Source organism: Vipera ursinii (genome assembly GCF_947247035.1).
Source record: "Vipera ursinii genome assembly, chromosome: Z".
Classification (NCBI taxonomy): Eukaryota; Metazoa; Chordata; class Lepidosauria; order Squamata; family Viperidae; genus Vipera; species Vipera ursinii.
In genome coordinates, this window is record NC_139517.1 from 2,049,318 (window position 1) to 2,071,200 (window position 21,883).

The 21,883-nt window shown below is 54.0% G+C and overlaps 2 protein-coding genes across 3 annotated transcripts in view; both read left to right on the plus strand.

Annotated features, from left to right (window-relative positions):
• POLR2A (RNA polymerase II subunit A) overlaps positions 1-2,067 on the plus strand; it is a 40,691-nt gene extending 38,624 nt beyond the window's left edge. For both annotated transcript variants that reach the window (XM_083377615.1, XM_083377616.1), the window contains one exon: positions 20-2,067. In XM_083377615.1, coding sequence (XP_083233741.1) covers positions 20-1,155 — 1,136 coding nt within the window. In that variant the 3' untranslated portion in view covers positions 1,156-2,067. The remainder of the gene's footprint in view (positions 1-19) is intronic.
• A 9,371-nt stretch (positions 2,068-11,438) lies between these two features.
• On the plus strand, positions 11,439-20,021 carry TNFSF12 (TNF superfamily member 12). Its single transcript, XM_083377900.1, has 6 exons — positions 11,439-11,932; positions 12,972-13,059; positions 14,108-14,170; positions 15,297-15,332; positions 15,650-15,774; positions 16,376-20,021. The coding sequence occupies exons 4-6, from the start codon at positions 15,323-15,325 to the stop codon at positions 16,625-16,627; spliced, it is 387 nt and encodes a 128-aa protein (XP_083234026.1). The 5' UTR covers positions 11,439-11,932; positions 12,972-13,059; positions 14,108-14,170; positions 15,297-15,322; the 3' UTR covers positions 16,628-20,021.
• Positions 20,022-21,883: the final 1,862 nt, after the last annotated feature.

A 21,883-nucleotide genomic window follows, 5' to 3' on the forward strand; every position in this document is an offset into this window, starting at 1 on the left:
TTTCCTTCTGCCTTTCCAGGCGGTGCGATGTCTCCCAGCTACTCCCCAACCTCTCCTGCCTACGAGCCCCGCTCGCCTGGGGTGTACACCCCGCAAAGCCCCAGCTACAGCCCCACCTCCCCATCTTACAGCCCCACCTCTCCTTCCTACTCTCCCACAAGCCCAAATTACAGCCCGACCAGCCCCAGCTACAGCCCCACCTCCCCGAGTTACTCTCCGACCAGCCCCAGCTACAGCCCGACGTCGCCCAGCTACAGCCCGACCAGCCCCAGCTACAGCCCAACTTCACCTAGTTATTCTCCAACCAGTCCCAGCTACAGCCCGACCAGCCCCAGCTACAGCCCGACGTCGCCCAGCTACAGCCCGACCAGCCCCAGCTACAGCCCGACGTCGCCCAGCTACAGCCCGACCAGCCCTAGTTATAGCCCGACGTCGCCCAGCTACAGCCCGACCAGCCCTAGTTACAGCCCGACGTCGCCCAGCTACAGCCCCACCAGCCCTAATTACAGCCCAACCTCTCCAAACTACACCCCGACCTCTCCCAGCTACAGCCCGACTTCGCCCAGCTACAGCCCGACCTCTCCTAATTACACCCCGACCTCTCCAAACTACAGCCCGACATCTCCCAGTTACTCCCCTACCAGCCCTTCCTACAGCCCCACCTCGCCCAGCTACTCCCCCTCCAGCCCCCGCTACACCCCGCAGTCACCCACTTACACGCCTTCCTCGCCCAGCTACAGCCCCAGCTCTCCCAGCTACAGCCCAACCAGCCCCAAGTACACCCCAACTAGCCCATCCTACAGCCCCAGCTCTCCGGAATACACCCCGACCAGCCCCAAGTACAGCCCGACCAGCCCCAAGTACAGCCCGACGTCGCCCACCTACAGCCCAACCACCCCGAAATACAGCCCGACCAGCCCGACCTACTCGCCGACGTCGCCAGTGTACACCCCAACGTCGCCGAAATACAGCCCGACCTCGCCCACCTACTCGCCCACCTCCCCCAAGTACAGCCCCACCTCCCCGACTTACTCGCCCACCTCCCCCAAGGGCTCCACCTACTCCCCGACCTCCCCCGGCTACAGCCCCACGTCGCCGACCTACAGCCTCACCAGCCCGGCCATCAGCCCAGACGACAGCGACGAAGAAAACTGAAGGAAGAGCGCCTGTTCGGGCGGAGAAAAGTTGGGGTGTGACGGCGGGGTGACAACAATCTGTTGAGAAGTCTGGACATTTGGGGTGGGGGGTGGGGGCTGACCTGCCTGGTTGCCAAAGGAAAACCCCAAGATTTTTAGAGGGGGTGGTCTCACTTCAGCACCTCCCCCCGATTCTTCCTTTCGACTGTTCTTTTTCACCTTTCAGGAAACAAACAAAAAAAACAGCCAACCTTGTAAACCGATGGCGTAGATTTCCTAATGAACCCACAAAGCCTGATGGGATAACTGGGGGGGTGGGTGTTTACCCCAATTCCTACTGAACCCCTGGTATTGAGTACCCCCCCCCTTTTTCCCCCCTATGGTCCAGCTGGACCCTCCACGGTGGGTTCTCGGTGTATCGTTGGGGTTAATTTCTGTTGAAACGTTTTCTTGACTTTGGTGCGTTGTGTTTTCACTTCGACTGGGGTGGGGTGGGGGTCTTTCCAGCACCCCAAAATTCTCACCCCGACCTAGTTTTTAAATTGAATCTTTTTTTTCGGGGAGGGGGGGAACGGAGCCTGGTTGCGGCTGAGTTTTCTTTTTGAGTCCTGCATAGCATGTTTAAAAAATAATAATAATCCAGATTTTCTCCCCCCCCCTTCCCGGTTCTGCTTCTTTCCTGCTAGCGGGGTGGGGGGTTGGGGAAGAGAGTGGGGGTCTGGGTGGGGAGGGGGCCAAGAGGCTTTGATGTGAGGGCAGTAGTTAAAGCTTCCCCCAGCAACGGAGGAAGGAAAGGAGCGAAACAAGGCAGTCGAAGTGACGTTCTTTCGTTCGTTGAGTGTTTTTGAAATTCTTGCTTTTTTTCTCTCTATCTGCGAAATTTCTGTAACTTTCTGGACAAAAAAAAAGAATAAAAGCTTTTTTAATAAGGGTGAGTGTCCATTCCGAAGTTTTAAATTGTGCAAATGGGGGGGGGGTGCTTCTATTTTAGAATACAGGGCGTCCTCAGCTTACGACTAGTCGCTTGCTGTTTGAAGTTACGACCGATTTCAAAAAGGAGACATCTTAAAACAGGTGGGGAACTCAGGCCCTTTCATGACTTGTGGACTTCAACTCCCAGAATTCCTTAGCCATCCTGAGAGAACTATGACCGTTTCATGACTTGTGGACTTCAACTCCCAGAATTCCTCAGGCAGCGTGAGGAAACTGACCATTTTCTCACTTATGGACTTCAACTCCCAGAATTCCTCAGGCAGCGTGAGGAAACTGACCGTTTTCTCACTTATGGACTTCAACTCCCAGAATTCCTCAGCCAGCCTGAGAGAACTGACCTTTTCATGACTTGTGGACTTCAACTCCCAGAATTCCTCAGCCAGCGTGAGGGAACTATGACCCGTTTATGACTTGTGGACTTCAACTCCCAGAATCCCTCAGCCAGGCACGCTCTACTGAGGAATTCTGGGAGTTGAAGTCCACAAGTCATAAAAGGGCCAGCATTCCCCACCCAAAGTTGCCATGGGGGAGGAACCTAACCATATTCATTTCCCATTTTGCTCAGTTTTCATAGTTTCTGTGGTCGGTTTCACTTTGTGTGTGTGTGTGTGTTTGTGTGTGTGTGTGTGTGTGTGATCCCCAGAGTCGTAAAATTGAGGCCGCAAGGCTACCGGGATCATTAAGACAGGGTGCAAATCAGGCTGTCTCGGAACACCAATAATGGAAAAATTCATTGTTAAGCAGGGCGGTCATTAACGGAGGTATCACATGATCTTTACAACTTTTTTTGCCACAGTCGTTAAGCGAGACATCATGTAACCCCGACCTGCCACCTTCTTGCTGACTTTGTTCATTGGGGAAGTTGGCTGGGTTGCAAATAGTCACCATGTGGTCCCGGGACGACACCGCAACCATCATCCATACTTTTGGGTTGCTAAAAGCACCCAAATTGCAACCCACCGGAAAGCTGTGGTGGTCATAAGGGCGAGGACCTGTCGCAAGTCATATTTTTCAGTGTTACTGTAACTTTGAATGGTCACTAAGTGAATAATCACAGGTTAAGGACTCCCTGTATTTTAAAATCTCTCGGACCGCCAAGCTCATTATGTCCCAACAGGCAAAGAAAGAAGTCCCTCCCTAAGCCCCTCCCCTACAGCATGCTGGGGAATTCTGGGAGTTGAAGTCCATACACAGTCAAATTGTGGATAAACATTGCAGGAGAGTGTTTGTGTGCGTGCAATGCAAACAGCAGGATAGTTAATGAGTCTTGCAAGGGCCGCTCCCATCAAACCTCCAGAGGCAGGAGCAGTTGACCCTGAAGATACAGATCGTCCTCGACGTACGACCACAACTGAGCCCAACCTTTCCGTCACAAAGAGAGACATTTGTCAAGCGAGTTGGTTGACTTTTGCCTCACTTTGCAACCTTTCTTGCCACGCTTGTGAAGTGAACCGCTGCAGTTGTTCGATTAGTAACACGGTCGCTAAGCGAATCCGGCTTTCCCACTGCGCTGTGCTTCTCCCGAAGGTCGCAAAAGGGATCACCTGACTCCGGGACGCTGCGACCGTCATAAATACGAGTCAGTTGCCAAGCGGCAGAATTCTGATCACGTCACCACAGGGATGTTGTAAGTGTGGAAAAACAGCCATCAGTCGCTAAGCGTGTCGAGTGGTCATTAAACGAATGATTAATGTAATTTTTTTGGTGGGGGGGTTTCCCGTTGCAATTGCTGCCCCCTCTTCTCTCTCTCAGCTGTCCAAAGACCACCCATCCCCTTTGCAGTGGGGTCCTTCCCACCCTTTCCCCCTTTGCAGCAAACGCTGCGGCACAACACCCCTGCGAGGTAGGTCGGTCCCACAGAACCTTCTTCCCACAGGAGGACGCAGGCTCTTCTGAAGCCTCTGGCCCGCTCTGCACAGCTGGCTCTGCAAGCCAAAAAAACAATTAAAATTATTTCCATTTCATCCGCCTTCCCTCCCCCCCCCGCTCCCCCCCCCCGCCTGGGAACGTGGCTTCCTGGAAAACATGTTTTCCACTCGGATTCCCACCCAGCCAGCGAGAGGCCTCTCTCGTGCTTTTGGGGAGAAGCGAAAGCGTCTTTATCAAATTAGGATCGGGGTCAAAAACGCCCCTTGCCCCAAACGTATTAATTAATTAATTAATTAATTAATTAATTGCAAGAATGGGGGGGCGGGAAATGAAAAAAAAGGAACCTGCGTTGGCCGGGAATCGAACCCGGGTCAACTGCTTGGAAGGCAGCTATGCTCACCACTATACCACCAACGCGAGCGGTGAAAGCGCCTGGCCGGGAGTTCTACATAAGGGCGATTTTGCACGCCAATTAAAAAAAAAACAACGAGAGGGGTAACCGGTTGACCCGGGGGTGGGGATGGGTGTAGAGAGAGACCGACGTGCTTGCTTTTCTTCCGTGTCCGGGAGAGTTTTTGTCCGGTCAGCAAAAGCCTCGAGGAAGAAGAAGAAAACCGTCTGGCAGCGGTGGGATTCGAACCCACGCCCCCGGAGGGACTGGAGCCTAAATCCAGCGCCTTAGACCGCTCGGCCACGCTACCTCCGCTGGGGGCCGGAGGGAAGCGAGGCGCAGACATTTTTAAGGCTGGGAGGGGGAGGGGGAGAGGCGCGGAGGGGGACGCGGGGGGGGGGCAGAAAGAGGTTGCAGCGCCTTATGGGTCTGTGTCTCCCCTGCAGGGGGGCAGCCCCCCCAATTCAAGGGGTCTGCGCCCCCCCTAAGAATGGAGGGTGATTGCAAGTGGGGAAGGGGCCCCCCCTCCGGCTTCTCCGCCCCCCCAAGTTACGGATCTCCGAGCCTGGATGCCGGCTGGGAATGATGGGGCCTGGAGTCCCACCCGTCCGGGAAGCAGCCAGCCAAAGGGGTACAGCCCCTCCCTTTTGGGACCCCCACCCCTCCCGATGATGGAGCGCTGGAGCCTCGAAGCCCTTACGCAGCTTATCCAATCGTACGGGCCGGGAACGATGGGAGTTGGAGTCCCGCCTCTCCGAGAAGCCGGCGGGCACAGCTGCTCTTCCCAGGGAGAACCGGCCCCGATCCTGGAATCCTCCGATCCCAGCCCAGCGTCGGAGTTTGTTTTTTTTCCCCGCTGGGAACGATGGGGCTGGGAGTCCCAGCCTTCCATGAAGGCGGCAGGCAAATGGGGCCAAATCTCAATTCTCCGGGCAGGGGCGGAGAGGGCAGGGCAGGGCAGGGGGAAGGTAGACTGTGCTTATCCGGGGAGGCTCTGCGGAGAGCGACCTCTCCCCGACCCGCAGTTGCCCGGAGGTGGAGCTTTGATACCGGCCGAGGATGATGGGGGCTGGAGTCCGATCCAACCGGGAAGCCTCTCTGTCCGGACAAGGGAGCAGAAGACGCCCCGGGGGACGGGCAGCGTCCTCTGGCACGTAGGCTAGACTGCCAGGTAGACTGCTCCTGATCGAGGGAGCTCTGCGGAGGGCTGCCTCCCTCTGGTCGCCCTCTCGGAGTCCGCCGGGCTGCGGCTGGCTCTCCCCCCTCCGCCTCCCCCACCCGGCTGGCCCAGCCCCACCGTTTCCCCAAGCCGGAAAACTCGGGAGGCGGGAGCTGCGGACGATGGGCTCCGCGATCCGAGCCCTGACCGGGAAGCCTCTCTGGGCTGTGTAACCCGCCCGGCTTGCGGAGGGAAAAGCCGGAAGCGAGACCGGCTGGAAAAGTTCGCCTTTGGCAAGGTAGACTGCGCCTGTCCGGGGAGGCTCGGCGCTCGTCCGGGCTCTTCCCCCGCCCAGCCCCTCCGGCGGGCGTTGCCTGCCTGCCCCGCAGTTCCCGGGCTGCGCCTCTTCCAGGCACCGGGCGCCGCCGCTGCTGCTGCTGCTGGCCGCCGGCCGAGCGCGGCTTCCCCTGGGCGGCCTCGCTTCCTCCTCCTCCGCCTCCTCCGCCTCCTTCGCCTCCGGCTGCGGCCGGCTGCAGAGCGCCTCGGTCGGGCCGGCCATGGGCAGGCGCCGCCGGGCACGGGAGCCGCCCGCCCGGCCGCCGCTGCTGCTGCTGGCGCTGGCGCTGGCCTCCTTCTCGGCGCTGGCGCTGGCCTCGCTCAGCCTCCTGCTGGCCGCCTGGCCCCGCCACGCCGCCGGACCCCCCCGGCCGGACCCCCCCGCCGAGACCCCCCTGCCGCAGGTGAGGGGAGGGGGCTGCCTGCAGGGGGAGGGAGGGAGGGAGGGGGTCCCTCTTGCCCCCCCCTGGCCTGGCGGGGAAGGAGGCGCGACCCCCGCTCCCACTCCGCTCACCTGCACCGGGGAGGGTGGGGGGAGTGAAAGCGAAAGGGGTTTGGCGGCTGGGAGGGGTCTCTTCCTCCCCCCCTCGCCTGGGGAGTGGGGCCACTGGAGGGACCCCCACTCCTATCCCACCCACCTGCCCCCAAGAGGTGAAGGTGAAGGGGTGTTGGCCTCTGGGGAGGGGTCTTTTCCTCCTCCCCCCCCCGCGCCTGGGGAGTGGAGCCACTGGAGGGCCCCCCCGCTCCTATCCCACTCACCTGCCCCTAAGAGGTGAAGGCGAAGGGGTCTTAGACACTGGGGAGGGGTCTCTTCCTGCCTCCCCCACCTGGGGAGTGGAGCCACTGGAGGGACCCCCCACTCCTATCCCACTCACCTGCCCGGAAGAGGTGAAGGGGTCTTAGACACTGGGGAGGGGTCTCTTCCTCCTCCCCCCCCGCCTGGGGAGTGGGGCCACAGGAGGGACCCCCACTCCTATCCCACCCACCTGCCCCTAGGAGGTGAAGGGGTCTTAGACACTGGGGAGGGGTCTCTTCCTGCCCCCCCGCCTTGGGAGTGGGGCCACTGGAGGGACCCCCACTCCTATCCCACCCACCTGCCCGGAAGAGGTGAAGGCGAAGGGGTGATGGCCGCTGGGGAGGGGTCTCTTTCCGCCCCCCCCCCGCCTCGCAAGAGGGCAAGAGGCAGGAAGCTGACCCCGCTCATCTGCTGGGGGGGGGAGTCAAGGCGAGGAGGGGGTGTCTGCCCCCTTTGACTGGTTGATGGGAAGGACGCGGGACCCCCCTCCCAGCCCGCTCACCTGCTGGGGCCGGGGGCGTTGAAGGGGAAGGGGGCTTGGCCAGTGAGGAGGGTGTGTCTTCTTGCCCCCCTCCCCAGACTGGGGGATGGGTGTGGAGGGGGGGGACGCAGGACCCCCCACGCCCACCCCACTCGCCTGCACTGGCAAAGGGGGCTTGGCTGCTCTCTTTTTACCCTCCCCCCAGGCGGGTGGGCGGGATGCGGGGACCCCCACTCCCCGCCTGCTCACTCACCCCCGGGGAGGGGGGGCGTCAAGGCCTAGGGGGCATGGGGGCCAAGGAGGAAGTGTCATCTTGCACCCCCCCCCAACTCACCTCTTCTAGTGGTTAGGACGATGGGGAGGGCGGACGACGTGGAATTCCCACTCTATTCAGGTGTGTGGGGGGGTTGTCAAGGCAAAGGGGGCTTGGTGGCCGGGAAGAGTTAGGGGGGCAGATAGGGCCCCCCCTTAGCCCCAGCTGGGCCACAGGAGCCCCCCCCGCTCTTGTTCACCTGTTCCCCCATGGCGGGCGCCCAGAGTACCTGTGGCTGGGGAGAAGTTCCTTAAAGAGCTTTCGGAAGTGTCCCCCCCCTTCCTTCTTGCCTGCCCCCCTCCGTGGGAAAGGCTTTGGCCCACAGCAGGGGCGGGGCGGCCCTTGAGGGGGGGGGGTTTGCTCTGTGGGTGGGGGTGCTCCCTTCCCTTAACCGACCTCTTCATCTTGCAAAGCCCCCTCCCCCGGCCATGCCGAGGGCCTGGGGTTTCCTTCCCCCCGCTCCCCCCCTCTGTTGGCAGAGCACCCCCCCCCTCGTTGAGCTGAGCCTCTGGATGAGATGCACCCCCCCTTCAAAAACCTTTCAGGGGAGGGGGGTGAGAATGCATGCTGTAAAAGGGGAGGGGGGGAATCACAAGTCAAAACCCTTCCTTCTGTTTTTTTTTGGGGGGGGGCGGTGCAGTTCCTCCCCGCTGCCCTGGCCCTGCTGAATCCGCCTGAGACTTCCGAATTTTTTTTGGAGGGGGGCTTTGGGTGGGTGGGCCAGGGGTGAGGGGCACAGCTGCCCCTTTGCACTGTTTTCCCACCCCACCCTTGGACCCCAGAGCCCGCAGCTGGCCTGGCCTGGCCTAGCCTGGGCTGGCCTTGGGGGGGGGGTTGGATGACTGCCTGGGCTGGCCGGGGTCCTGCAGCCGCCTCCCCTTCCCCCAGCCCAGGGGAGGGGGGAGGCCCAACAGCTGTTTTGTGGGGCTGAGGAGGCCCGGAGTACTCATTGCCACAGTAGCAGCATTCGATCCCACAACCGGTTGGTTAAGGCTGCCCTTGAGTTTTTAATACTTGTTGTTGGCAAGTATTTTTAGCCCGTGTGGTTAACGCAGCAGGCTGGAAACTAGGAGACGGTGAGTTCTAGTCCTGGCTTAGGCGCGAAAGTTGGCTGGGTGACTTTGGCCCAATTACCCGGAGACTGTGAGTTCTAGTCCCGCCTTGGGCATGAAAACCAGATGCATGACTTTGGGCCAATCACCAGGAGACGGTGAGTTCTAGTCCTGGCTTAGGCGTGAAGGTTGGCTGGGTGACTTTGGCCCAATTACCCGGAGACGGTGAGTTCTAGTCCCGCCTTCGGCACGAAAGCCAACTGGGTGACTTTAAGCCAATCACCAGGAGACGGTGAGTTCTAGTCCTACCTTAGGCGTGAAGGTTGGCTGGGTGACTTTGGCCCAATTACCCGGAGACGGTGAGTTCTAGTCCCGCCTTCGGCACGAAAGCCAACTGGGTGACTTTAAGCCAATCACCAGGAGACGGTGAGTTCTAGTCCTACCTTAGGCGTGAAGGTTGGCTGGGTGACTTTGGCCCAATTACCCAGAGACGGTGAGTTCTAGTCCCGCCTTAGGCACAATTATTAAATTAAATTAAATTAAAAGCCAGCTGGGTGACTTTGGGCCAATCACCAGGAGACAGAGAGTTCTAGTTGTGCCTTAACCATGAAAGCCAGCTGGGCGACTTTGGGCCAATCCCTCTCGCAGGGATGTCGTTGTGGGTTAATAGGAGGTAGAACAAGTATTTGATGTGTTCAGCGCCTTGGCTTGCTTGTAAAACTAAGGCAGGATACAAACAGATCAATAAATCAAAATAAGTTGGCAGAGGACGAGAACCACGGAGCATGGGCAGAGGGCTTGGGGAGTCCAAATCCGTACCCTTTGCCTTGTTTGTCAGAACTCTTCTTCTGAACACTGACTCCCTAATTCTGCTCACATAAACGCCGCTGCTTTAAGGCTATTTTTTCCTCTTATTTGTTACAGTTGGCTGGAAAAAATATACTTTTTATGCCAGAAAAACATTTTTGGATCTTTGCTTCCGCCCCCCCACACACACACGTGGTTTGAACTCTGTGCCGGAGCAAAAAGGAAGGTTATTAAAAAAAACTTGGGCACAATTGCAAGCCCAGCCCACTCCCGCATGCCCCAAACAGGTGTCCCCAGATGTTGCAGCCCTCCAGCCCCACATCTGGAAGGCATACATCCCAAGCCCAGAGCACCATTTGCATTCAGAACAGGCCAACGTATGTATGTATGTATATTTTTACTGACTTCAAATTAATTTATATATATAAATTATATATATATACACACCGTATATACACACACACATACACATTCACACACACACACACACACATACATACGTGTATATATAAATCACGAGGTATGTATATATACCTCGTGATTTTGAGGTCTGTTCCGTTTGCTGTAGCTAAAGATAGATGAGTTTGGCCTCCTTCCAACCTGCACATTTTTTTTATTATTATTTTAAAAACCTCTCTCCACCAAGCTGAGCGCAAAACTATCAGCAAATTTGCTTTTTAAAAAAAAATATTTTTGCTTTGTTTTGCTTTGCAAGGCCCAAACAGCTGGGGAATTGGGACATCTGTTTTGCTATGTTGCCATAGCAACCTCCGCTCGGGCCTGCTCACCACCACTACCCCTCAACTAAATTTCAAACTTTTCCCATGGAGGAATTGCCCCCCCCAACCTCCTCTTCAAGCATAAACCCTGATTGGTGGGCAAACACTTTAAAACAGGGGTCTTCAAACTTGGCCCTTTGATAACTTGTGGACTTCAACTCCCAGAATTCCCCAGCCAGGCACGCTGGCTGAGGAACTCAGGGAGCTGAAGTCCACAAGCCTTCAAAGGGTCATAGTTCCCTCATGCTGGCTGAGGAATTCTGGGAGTTGAAGTCCACAAGTCATCAAAGGGCCATAGCTCCCTCACGCTGGCTGAGGAATTCTGGGAGTTGAAGTCCACAAGTCATCAAAGGGCCATAGCTCCCTCACGCTGGCTGAGGGATTCTGGGAGTTGAAGTCCACAAGTCATTAAAGGGTCATAGTTCCCTCACGCTGGCTGAGGAATTCTGGGAGTTGAAGTCCAGAAGTCATCAAAGGGCCATAGCTCCCTTACGCTGGCTGAGGAATTCTGGGAGTTGAAGTCCACAAGTCATCAAAGGGCCATAGCTCCCTCACGCTGGCTGAGGGATTCTGGGAGTTGAAGTCCACAAGTCATTAAAGGGTCATAGTTCCCTCACGCTGGCTGAGGTATTCTGGGAGTTGAAGTCCACGAGTCATCAAAGGGCCATAGTTCCCTCACGCTGGCTGAGGAATTCTGGGAGTTGAAGTCCACAAGTCCTCAAAGGGCCAAGTTTGAAGACCCCCCTGGTCTAGAGAAAACATTTTTCAATCTGGGCCAACTTTAAGACTAGTGGACTTCAGCAACTGCAACTAAGGGAAAGGGGACCACACAGAATAGCGTTCCTCCAAAGTATCCGAGGAATGTATCTTTATTTTTTTTCCAAAAAAATAAAAAGACCGCAAGTAAGACCCCTCTTACTTCGCCCACCTTTTCTTTTTTTTCCTTCCTCCCTTTTTTTTCTTTCTTTTCCATATTCATAAAGATCTTGTGAGACACGCTGTTCTTTAGCGAAAGCATCCAGAAACACACACACACCACACACACAAAACAGGAGAGACGGTTTGTGGGTGACAACTGTGTGGTGTGCGTGTGTGTTACACACTGCATGGTTCCTGCCATTGATAATCTGTCCTGGCCATGAGTCATCGGTGTTTTATGTGTGTGTGTGTGTGTGTGTGTGTGTGTGTGTGTAGACATGTGCATTTCTGTGGAAAGAGGAAATCTGTGTTGGCTGGGCAATTCTAGGAGTTGAAGTCCATAAGTCTTAAAGTGGCAAAACATGAAAAACATTAATCCAGAAAAAAAATATTTGCAGAACTGGGAATTTGCATAACTCCTTTCCACAATCACAGGATCGCACGGCGGCCCCTTGGCACCGTCCCGCATTTACGTCCGTTTGCAGCCTCCTACGGTCACATAACTGGGTTTGGGACAGTTTTGCACCAAATGGACATTTATTTATTTTTTGCCCAATTTTCGGCCAGCTGAGCCCCTTAAGTGAACCACGGGTTCCCTTCACGACCGCCCTAAAAAAAGAAATGTCCTAAAATCAGGTCAGTTGCAAAGATAACTCAACTTATGACCATGATGGGCATAGTAAGTAAAGGATTTGATTTTTCACCCTGACGTGTTTTGTTTGATTCAGGTTATTTAGCCAAATCTCACATGGGGAAAAAAATGGGTTTCGATTTTCAAATTGACCTGTTCGCTTTTTGGAAATCGTGACAATGTCGGGGGAGGATGGTTTGTGTAGTCCGGTGGCTTGACTTGGGCTCTTCTTTTTGGTCCACAGAAACTGCTGTCGGAGGAGCTGGACCCAGTAAGTGAACGGATGTTTTAATTCGGCATGCCCTGGACAGCCCTTTGCCTGAAATGGTTTCCTGCCTGAGCAGGGGGTTGGACTAGATGATCTCCAAGGTCCCTTCCAACTTTATTGTTGTTGTTGTGCTGCTGCTGTTGGCAACTTTGCAAAATGGGCTGTTTCTGCCATCTGCAAACCTTGGCTTAACAGTTCATTTCGTGACATTTCGAAGAATACAATAGAATAGAACAAAATAGAACAATAAAATATAGACTAGACTAAACTAGACTAGAATAATAAAATGTAGAATAGAATAGAATAAAATTTAGAATAGAATAGAATAGAAAAGTGAAATGTAGAATAGAATAGAATAATAAAATGTAGAATAGAATAGAATAATAAAATATAGAATAGAATACAAAAGTGAAATGTACAGTAGAATAGAATAGAATAATAAAATGTAGAATAGAATAGAATAAAATTTAGAATAGAATAGAATAGAAAAGTGAAATGTAGAATAGAATAGAACAATAAAATGTAGAATAGAATAATAAAATTTAGAATAGAATAGAATAATAAAATGTAGAATAGAATAATAAAATGTAGAATAGAATAGAATAGAATAGAATAGAATAGAATAACAGAGTTGAAAGGGACCGTGGAGGTCTTCTAGTCCAGCCCCCTGCTTTTGTTTGTTCCCCAAGATATTGGTATTCGGGGGTAGACTGTCTCTGAACATGGAGGTTCCATTAGCCTAGCATGAGTAAATGCTGTTGAGGAATGAGTCCCGCGCCTGTTTTGTGATTCTGGAAAAATCTCCTTCCAATGCTCTCTTAGACTAAATGTCTTTTCTTTTGGGGGGGGGGAAGATAAAGATTGAATTTTGTAAATGATTTTAAGAGATTAAGCCATAAACGTGCAACAGTTTGTTTTTTGTCGTGGGAAAGAAGGAGCTGCTTTTGCCAAATTTGGGCTTTGAGTCGGCTAAACCGGCCGAGCTTCTACCTACCAACCCCCAAATTTTGCATTAACCTGAAGTACCTCTCTGCTCCTTTAGGTGGTGCTCTCCTCCAGCTGGGACAACCAAGGGAACTTGTTCCTGCACCATTTTGCCCAGCAGGGGGCGCTGCGGCATCGAAGGCAAGGTGAGTCGCTCTTTCTAAGACAGGGCAGAATGCCCGAAAGTCCCCGACTTAACAACTACTCATTTAGTGACTGTTTAAAGCTCAGGTCTGGAAACTTGTCAACTTTTAGTCTTGTGGACTTCAACTCCCAAGGCTGAGGAATTCTGGGAGTTGAAGTCCACAAGCCTGAAAGTTGACAAGTTTGGAGATGCCTGGTTTAAAGTTACAGCAGTGCTGGAAAAAAGTGACTTACAATTGGTCCTCGCACTTATGACCATTGCAGCATCCCTGTGGTCACGTCATCCCCTTTGTGACCTTCCCAGCCGGCTTCCGAAAAGCAGAATCAATGGGGGGGGCAGGAAAGCCAGTTTCGCTTAACGACCATATGATTCACTTAACAACGGCACTGATTTGCTTAATGACCGTGGCAAAATTGAGCACAATTCACTCGACAGCTGCCTGCCTTAACCACGAAACTTGTCCCAATTGTTGGTTGTAAGTGGAGGGTTAGGGTGGAGAGCGACGCCTTTCTCTCTGCCTTCTACAGGTGGTCCTGGACTTACGACCGCGACGGAGCCCAAGGTTTCTGTCACTAAGTGAGGCATTTTGTTAAATGAGTTTGGTCCCGTTTGATGGGACTTTTTTGCCACCGTCGTTAAGTGAATCACTGCCATAGTTAAATTAGCTAGAGAGTCGCTAAGTGAATCCGGATTCCCCACCCCACCCCGTGGACTTTGTTTGTCGGAAGGGCGCAAAAGGGGAATCACGTAACACCCCCCCCCGGGAGACACAGCGAGACCGTCATAAACGCGAGTCGGTTGCCGAGCCTCTGGGATTTCGATCCCGCCACCCTGAGGGTGCAGCAACAGACGTAAGTGCGAAACGGGCATTTAAGTCACTTTTCTCGGTGCCATTGTAACTTTTGAACGGTCGCTAAATGGACCGCTGTAACTTGAGGACTGATGGCCAGAAAATTGACCCCTGAGGTTGCCTTATTCTCTGGGGTCCTTCACACACACACACACACACACACACACACACGCAAAATAACCCCCACCCTCTTTTTCAGCTGAGAAGGGGAGACGGGTTCGGCCTTGCCGGACGGGAAGCATCTGCGCCGCCCACTATGAAGGTGAGGGAGGGTCTCCTCCAGTCCTCCCCCGCCCCCCCAGAGGAATGATGCCAGAGCCCTGTGGGGGGGGAGGAGTGGGGGGTTTCGGTGCCTGGATTTTATTTGGGGCATCTCTCTGTACAGGAGAAAATCCCCTCCACCCATCAGACTGATTCTTTCTTTCTTTCTTTCTTTCTTTCTTTCTTTCTTTCTTTCTTTCTTTCTTTCTTTCTTTCTTTCTTTCTTTCTTTCTTTCTTTCTTTCTTTCTTTCTCTTCCTCCCTCCCTTTCACTCCCATCTCCTCCGTTCCTCCCTCCCTCTCTTCTCCTTGCTTCCTCCCTCCCTCTTATTATTTCCTTCTTTCCTTCCTCCCTCGCCATCTCTTCTTTCCTTCCTCCTTCCCTCCCGTTCCCATCTCCTCCGTTCTTCCCTCCATCTCTTTTCCTCGCTTCCTGCCTCCCTCTTACTTATTTCCTTCCTTCCTTCTTTCCTTCCTCCCTTGCCATCTCTTATTTCCTTCCTCCTTCCCTTACATTCCCATCTCCTCCATCTCTTTTCCTCGCTTTTTGGCTTCCTCCCTTCCTGCGCCCCTATTCCTTCCTCCCTCCCTCCCTCTCTCCCTGCCTCCCTCCCTCTCTTCCTTCCTCCCTCTCTCTTATTTCCTTCCTTCCTTCCTCCCTCTCTCCCTTCCTTCCTTCCTTCCTTCCTCCCTCCCTCCCTCTCTCCCTGCCTCCCTCCCTCTCTTCCTTCCTCCCTCTCTCTTATTTCCTTCCTTCCTTCCTCCCTCTCTCCCTTCCTTCCTTCCTTCCTTCCTTCCTTCCTTCCTCCCTCTCTCCCTTCCTTCCTCCCTCTCCCTCCCTTCCTCCCTTCCTTCCTCTCTCTTATTTCCTTCCTTCCTTCCTCCCTCTCTCCCTTCCTTCCTCCCTCTCCCTCCCTTCCTCCCTCCCTTCCTCTCTCTTATTTCCTTCCTTCCTTCCTCCCTCTCTCCCTTCCTTCCTCCCTCTCCCTCCCTTCCTCCCTTGCTTCCTCTCTCTTATTTCCTTCCTTCCTTCCTCCCTCTCTCCCTTCCTTCCTTCCTCCCTCTTTTCCTTCCTCCCTCCCTCCCTCTCTCTCTTTCTCTCTCTCTCGTTCTCTTTCTCTCTTTCAGTGCAAGCCACCGTAGGACGAGCTGGGATGCAGGCAGGTAACACTTCTGGGGGTGGGGTGGGGGCTTTGGCAAAGCAGGTGGGAGACATTGACTTGGCCCCCTGCCCACCTCAGCCCCCCCTGCTCTCTCTCACCCGGCCGCCTGGCTCTTAAGCGAAGTCGCTTACGCCATCCGGTTGAGCGCACGAACTGTGAAGGCGGGCACCTTTGCGCAGCCTTGGGAAGGCACCTTGGCTCTTCAGGGACCCCCCCAGCTCTCCCCACGGAGGGGAGGGGTGAGGCCTCTGCCCGCAGCTGGGGGGCTGGGGGTCCAATGTTCATTCCTCCTCGTCCGTCTCCCTCGCCCCCCCCCAGATGCCAACGGGACCATCCGCGGATGGGCGGAAGCCAAGCTGAACGCCACCAACCCCTTGCGTTACGACAACAGCCGAGGAGAGTTTACGGTGATCAAAAGGGGCCTGTATTACCTGTATTGCCAGGTGAGCTCAAAAAGGGGGGCTTGTGGGTAGGGAGAGCAAAGCATTCTGGGACGTTGCCACCGACAGTGGTGGTGGGGGGGGCAGCCACGAGAACCCTTGCTTGACCCGTGGGTGCATTTCAAGGGAGTTGATTGGCTAATTCAGGGTTGTTTCCAGAGGCGTGGACTTCAACTCCCAGAATTCCCCAGGCAGCGTTAGAAAAACAACTGCGCGGCTAGTCCTCAAGAGTTCCTTTAGTGACCGTTCAAAGTTAGCCGACGGCACTGGGGAAAAAAGTGCTTTGTGCCCATTTTATTGCACGGCCTTTCCCACCTCCCTGTGGTCGCGTGATCAAAATTTAGTCATTTGGCAGCCGACTCGTATTTGTGACGGTCGCAAGCGTCCTGGAGGGGGGGAGCGGTCACATGATCCCCTTTTGCGACATGATCACGGGTAGGCTCCGTTGTGGTCCTACATTGAGGGGGGGGAGGGAGGTTGACCCTCAGACCTAGATGGTAAAATCCCCTTTTTCGAGTCGCAACGCAAGGAGCGGATTCGATTCAGACGGGCACAACGGAGCCCCACAATTCCCTCTCTGCGCTGCTCCTGTCCCCGTTTCTAGGTCCACTTCAACGAGGGGAAGACGGTCTACATGAAGCTGGACGTGATGCTGAGCGGCCAGCTGGCCTTGCGCTGTTTGGAGCAGTTCCCCCCCACCAGCTCCGGACCCCAGGAGGCCGAACTGCACGTCTGTCAGGTGTCCGGCCTGCTTCTCCTGCGTCCTGAGGCCTCCATCCGTTTCCGCACCATCCCGGAGGTCCGTCTGAAGGCTGACCGCTACCTCACCTATTTCGGCCTCTTCCAGGTCCACTGAGAAGACCGGGCCAGCGGGAATGACCGCCGGGGCGGGGTCCCGGGCGGGCTTTGCAGAAACAGAGAGACGAGGCATGCAGCCCTCCTGTACGGCGGACGCGTCCGAGCGCAGAGCAGCATCGCGATTGCTCCTTTTTCGTTTCTGGACCGGCAGTTCTCTGTTTCTCGCTTGGGGGGGGTTTGTCTGTGGTTCTGACGTCCACCCGGGTGCCAGCAAGGAAAAGGGTAGTAGGGCAGGGTGGGTGGTTGTCTTCTAACCAGGCGCTGCACTTTCCGCTTGGTTGCAAACTCTGCAGTCCAAACCGCGACAGGAGTTCGAAAACGGATCAAACAACGAGGACATCGTACGCGGACTCCGAGTATCTGCTCCCCTTGCCAGCTCTGTTGCGCTTTGCACCCTGGCTGGGCGTCCCTGGCACTGTCTGTTTTGAATTTTTATATTTTTATTCCGCTGCTTTGTCGGGTGCACGGGACCCTCCGAGCACATGTGGCTACACAGACTGAGGTTTGTATCCCAGCCGGCAGGGGGTGCCAGGACTCCAAGACGCTGGGCCTCCTCGAACAGGGAAGGGCAGAGGCCCAATGGATTGAAGCTCCCCGTTGGCTGTGAAGAGACGAAGGGGGCCAAGCTCTGCCCCAGTTGTGGGTTTCTCTGAGAGAGGGTGTTCAGACAACCACTTGAGGCTCCCTGCGCCAAAGTTACAGGCACCGACAAGTAAGACGTGAGAACTCACATTGGGGGGCTGCAAAAGGTTGCATCACCCCTACCCAGGGCAGTGTTGCCAAAGGTTGCGTGCACCTGTTGCAAAAGGTCGCAGGCCCCTGCCAATGCGGCATTGCAATGGTTGCGCGCGCCGGCGAATGCGGTGGCGCCGCTAATCATTGCCCGTGTAGTCTCGCTGCGAGCGCGGCGTTGCGAAAGACCTTGCCCGCATCCGCAAACGCGGCGTTGCCAAAGGCCACGTGCCGTCGTGAAGCATTGCCAAGAGTCAGAACCGCAGCCCCCAGGAGCATTGATGCGCAGGGCCCCTGATGCGACCAAACCAGTGGATGATAGCCTTTCCCCCCCCCGGCGCGCCGCAATTATATCTTTGCAAAGGTTGAAATTGGCAGCCCTACACCACCACCGCCACTGCCAACGCAGCTTAACGCAACTCATTTATTTTATAGGAAATTTGTAAGGGCGGGTGTGTGTGTGAAACACCCTGCCCCTTCTTCTCTGACCCCACCATTGCTTTTAAAGCCACACTCCCTGCTCGCCACAACATTTAACACACGCTGCCCTCTGGCACGGAAAGTTGGCACCCTCCCATTTTACGGCACAAGCTCCGAAATAAAAGTAGAACAACACAGGTGTTCCGGCTCTCGTTCCCTGGCAGGCGCTTTGCGAGGGTGCCATTGGTTGTGTTATTGTGTGACCCCAGTCTCCCTTGCGTGGGCGCCCTGCCAGCCGCCTGCCCCACGCAACTTCCTGTTTGCGCATCTCAACACACACTGCCCTTCCTTCTTCGGAAACGGTGTTTTCCAAGGGAGATGTTGACTGTTTTGAGTCCCCGAATTGGCTCGCTTCTGCTTGTGCGGCCAGGGTGTACGTTGTATTTTTTTTTTTTGCCGAGGGGGTTTTGTGAGCATCGTACTGGCGACAAAGAGCTTGCAACTCGCACGGAGTTGCTTCCGGGAACTCCACTGAGCTGCAACTAAGAGCTTAAAACTGGGGATTGATTGCTTGGCCTTAAAGGAACCAGACGCAGCAAAATGCAGGTGGTCCTCTACTTATGACCGAAATTGCAACAGACACCCCCCCAAAAAAGGGACTTACAATGGGGATTCAAAGTTCCAAGACCTCCCCCCCTTGTCATGTGATGGCCTTTTGGGCTCCTGGCAATCAGCCCTCATTTACGACGAGATGAATTTATGACATTTTTTTCTGGCCAAAACCGGCCGTTGCAGATACGGGTTTCGCTTAACGACCATGGGGGGGTTTGTTACTTTACGACCTGCCGCTTTTCTTCTTAACGACCACCACCAAAACAACCCCAAAAAAACCTCAGGCACAATCCCGTGATGACCCGCTTAATGACCGGCAGGGCTTCCCGCCCCCCCACCCCGTTGACTTTGCTCATCAGAAATATGGAAAAACCTTGGAACAGCGCCACGGTCGTAAATATGAGTCGGTGGCCAAGTGTCCAAATTTTGATCCAGCGAGCGCAGGGATGCCGCAATGGTCGTAAGTGTGAGGACCGGTCCTAAGTCAAATATTTTTCCCAGTGCAACTTTGAACGGTCGCTATGTGAATCGTCGTAAGTCGAGGTATTTTTCTGGCCTTGCAAAGGAGCCGATTCCATGCAGTGGGGACCCCCTTAGAATGAGCCGTGCAGTTTTGGTGTTCTGTTAGAGTTCTCACGTCCGCTTCTGAGTTATTCCTTGGCCCGTTCCCGTGTGGCTCGCTGGATCCCCCCCACTCCCATCTTTTCACCCCTTCAGTACAGGTGGTCCCCGACTTACGACCACAAAGGACCCTGGAATTTAAGCGAGACGTTGGTTCGGCGACTTTGGCCCCGTTTTACCAGCTTTCTCGCTATCGCCGTTATGTGAATCACCGCGGACGTTGAGATAGTCACACAGCTGTTAAGTGAATCTGGCTTTCTTCACCCCTTGGCTTTGCATGTCAGAAGGTCATAAAAGGGGGATCACGTGAACACACACACACACACACACAGAGTGAGAGAGAGAGAGAGAGCAGGGACACTGCAACAGTTGTAAATATGAATCAGTTGTTAAGCTGTCCAAATTTTGATCGTGGGAACGCGGCAATGCTGCACGTCAGTCGTTAAGGGTGAAAAACGGTCACGGGGAGTCACTTTTTTTTGGTGCCGTTCTAACTTCAAAGGGTCGCTAAATGGACTGTTGTAAGTCGAGGACCATCTGTATTTCGGTCATGCTTTGATCTTTGATGTCTGTTTGGCCCAAAGGACTCGGGCGTTTTTATGGGCCCACACTATTTCAGCATAACAAGAGTTAGAAGGGACCTTGAAGGTCTTCTAGTTCATCCCCCTGCTCGGAATGCAGAATAACTTTGAGTTGGAAGGGACCTTGGAGGTCTTCTAGTCCAACCCCCTGCCCAACCAGTTCAGATAAGGGGCCTCCCACTCCATGTTCCCTGCAAACCCAGCTCTCTTTTTCTCCCGTGTGTTATTTCGGATCGAGACTCCTCGTTGCGTCGTACAATCTCTCCAACGTTTGCTGCCAATTTTTTCAGTTCTTGGACAATACGGCATCCTCGGCCTACAAAAATGAACACACCACACACTGTATTACCCACACTAACTTCTTATGACCTCAGGGGTTGGCAACCTTGGCTCTTTTATGACTCGTGGACTTCAACTCCCAGAATTCCTGAGCCGGCATGGGGGAACTATGGCTCCCTTGGTGACTTCTGGACTTCAACTCCCAGAATTCCTGAGCCAGCAATGACTCAGCTTGGAAACCTCTCCCTTTCCCCTCAGCCTGGCTGGCTCAGGAATTCTGGGAGTTGAAGTCCACAAATCATAGAGCTGCCAAGGTTGGCCTAGACCAGGGGCAGGCAACCTTGGCTCTTTTATTGACTCATGGACTTCAACTCCCAGAAATCCTGAATCAGCTATGCTGAGGGGAAAGGGAGAGGTTTCCAAGCTGAGCCATGTTGGCTCAGGAATTCTGGGAGTTGAAGTCCACAAGTCATAAAGCGGCCTAGGCCTAAGCCAGGGGCAGGCAACCTTGGCTCTTTTATTGACTCATGGACTTCAACTCCCAGAAATCCTAAGCCAGCATGGCTCAGCATGGAAACCTCTCCCTTTCCCCTCAGCATGGCTGGCTCAGGAATTCTGGGAGTTGAAGTCCATGAGTCATAAAAGAGCCGAGGTTGCCTGCCCCTGTCTTATGTGTTTACCATAATTACATAAAACCACTAAGGAAATCTTGTGGTTCTTTTCTTCAGCCTCTGTTCAGTGCTGAGCACAAATCCAGTTACAGCTGGTCCCTGGCGTGATTCGTTTAGTGACCAAAGTTACACCAGCACTGAAAAAGGTGGGCTATGACCGTTTTTTTCAGCATCACCCGATCAAAATTCAGACGCTTGGCAACCTGCTCGTATTTATGACCGTCACAGCATCCCAGTGTGTGTGTGTGGGTTTGTGCGGGTGTGTGTGTCACATGATCCCCTTCTGCGGCCTTCCAACAAGCCCAGTCAACGGGGGAGGGGGGGGAAAGCCGGATTCATTTAACGACCGTGTTACTAACTTAACAACTGCAGTGATTCGCTTAACAACCTTGGCCAGAAAGGTGGTGAAATGGGGCAAAAAGTTTCGCTTGGCCAATGTTTCACTTAACAACATAAATTTTGGGCTCCGCTGTGGTCGTAAGTAGAGGACTGCCAGTGTATATCACCTGCCCTCCTTTTTTTTTTTTTTTTGGCTTGAAGGCACCAACTTTCAACTCCGTATTCGAGCAAAGCGCTCTATAATTCAAGTCTACTCACGTTATTGCGTGTTTTCTACCAACACCTGGACAATAAAAACACAATCACGTTCGTGTCTTTCTCATGAATTTAATGAAGGATTTACGGGGAATCCCCTTCGGCCGGGACGGCAGTGATGGGGGCAACAATAACAAAAGCCCTTAAGACTTATAGACCGCTTCACCATGCTTTACAGCCCTCTCTAAGCGGTTTACATATTCCCCCCCCCTTCGAGCAATCTGGGTCCTCTTTTACCGACCATGGACGGACGAGTCAACCTTGAGCCGGTCAGGATCGAACTGCTGGCAGCGGGCAGAGTTAGCCTGCAAGGCTGCATTCTAACCGCTGAGAAGGAAGGAAGGAAGGAAGGAAGGAAGGAAGGAAGGAAGGAAGGAAGGAAGGAAGATAGCAATAGCCTTAGACTTATATACCTCTTCACAGCTCATTTACAACCCTCTCTCAGGGGTTTACAGAGTCAGCCTGTTGCCCCCCCCCCCCAAAAAAAAAATCTGTGTCCTCATTTTACTGACCTTGGAAGGACGGGAGGCCGAGTCAATCTTGAGCCGGTCAGGATCGAACTCCTGGCAGTGAGCAGCGAGTTAGCCTGCGATTCTGCATTCTAACCACTGAGCTACGATAGCTTCCTTCCTTCCTTCCTTCCTTCCTTCCTTCCTTCCTTCCTTCTTCTTGTTTTCCTTCCTTCCCATTTTCCTTCCTTCCTTCTCGTTTTCCTTCCTTCCTTCCTTGCTACCCTTTATTCTT

Excerpts from the sequence above, each read along its gene's own strand:
- TNFSF12 (XM_083377900.1), top strand. Across the intron at positions 15,775-16,375 it reads TGTATTACCTGTATTGCCAG|GTCCACTTCAACGAGGGGAA; the intron begins GTGAGCTCAAAA and ends CCCCGTTTCTAG.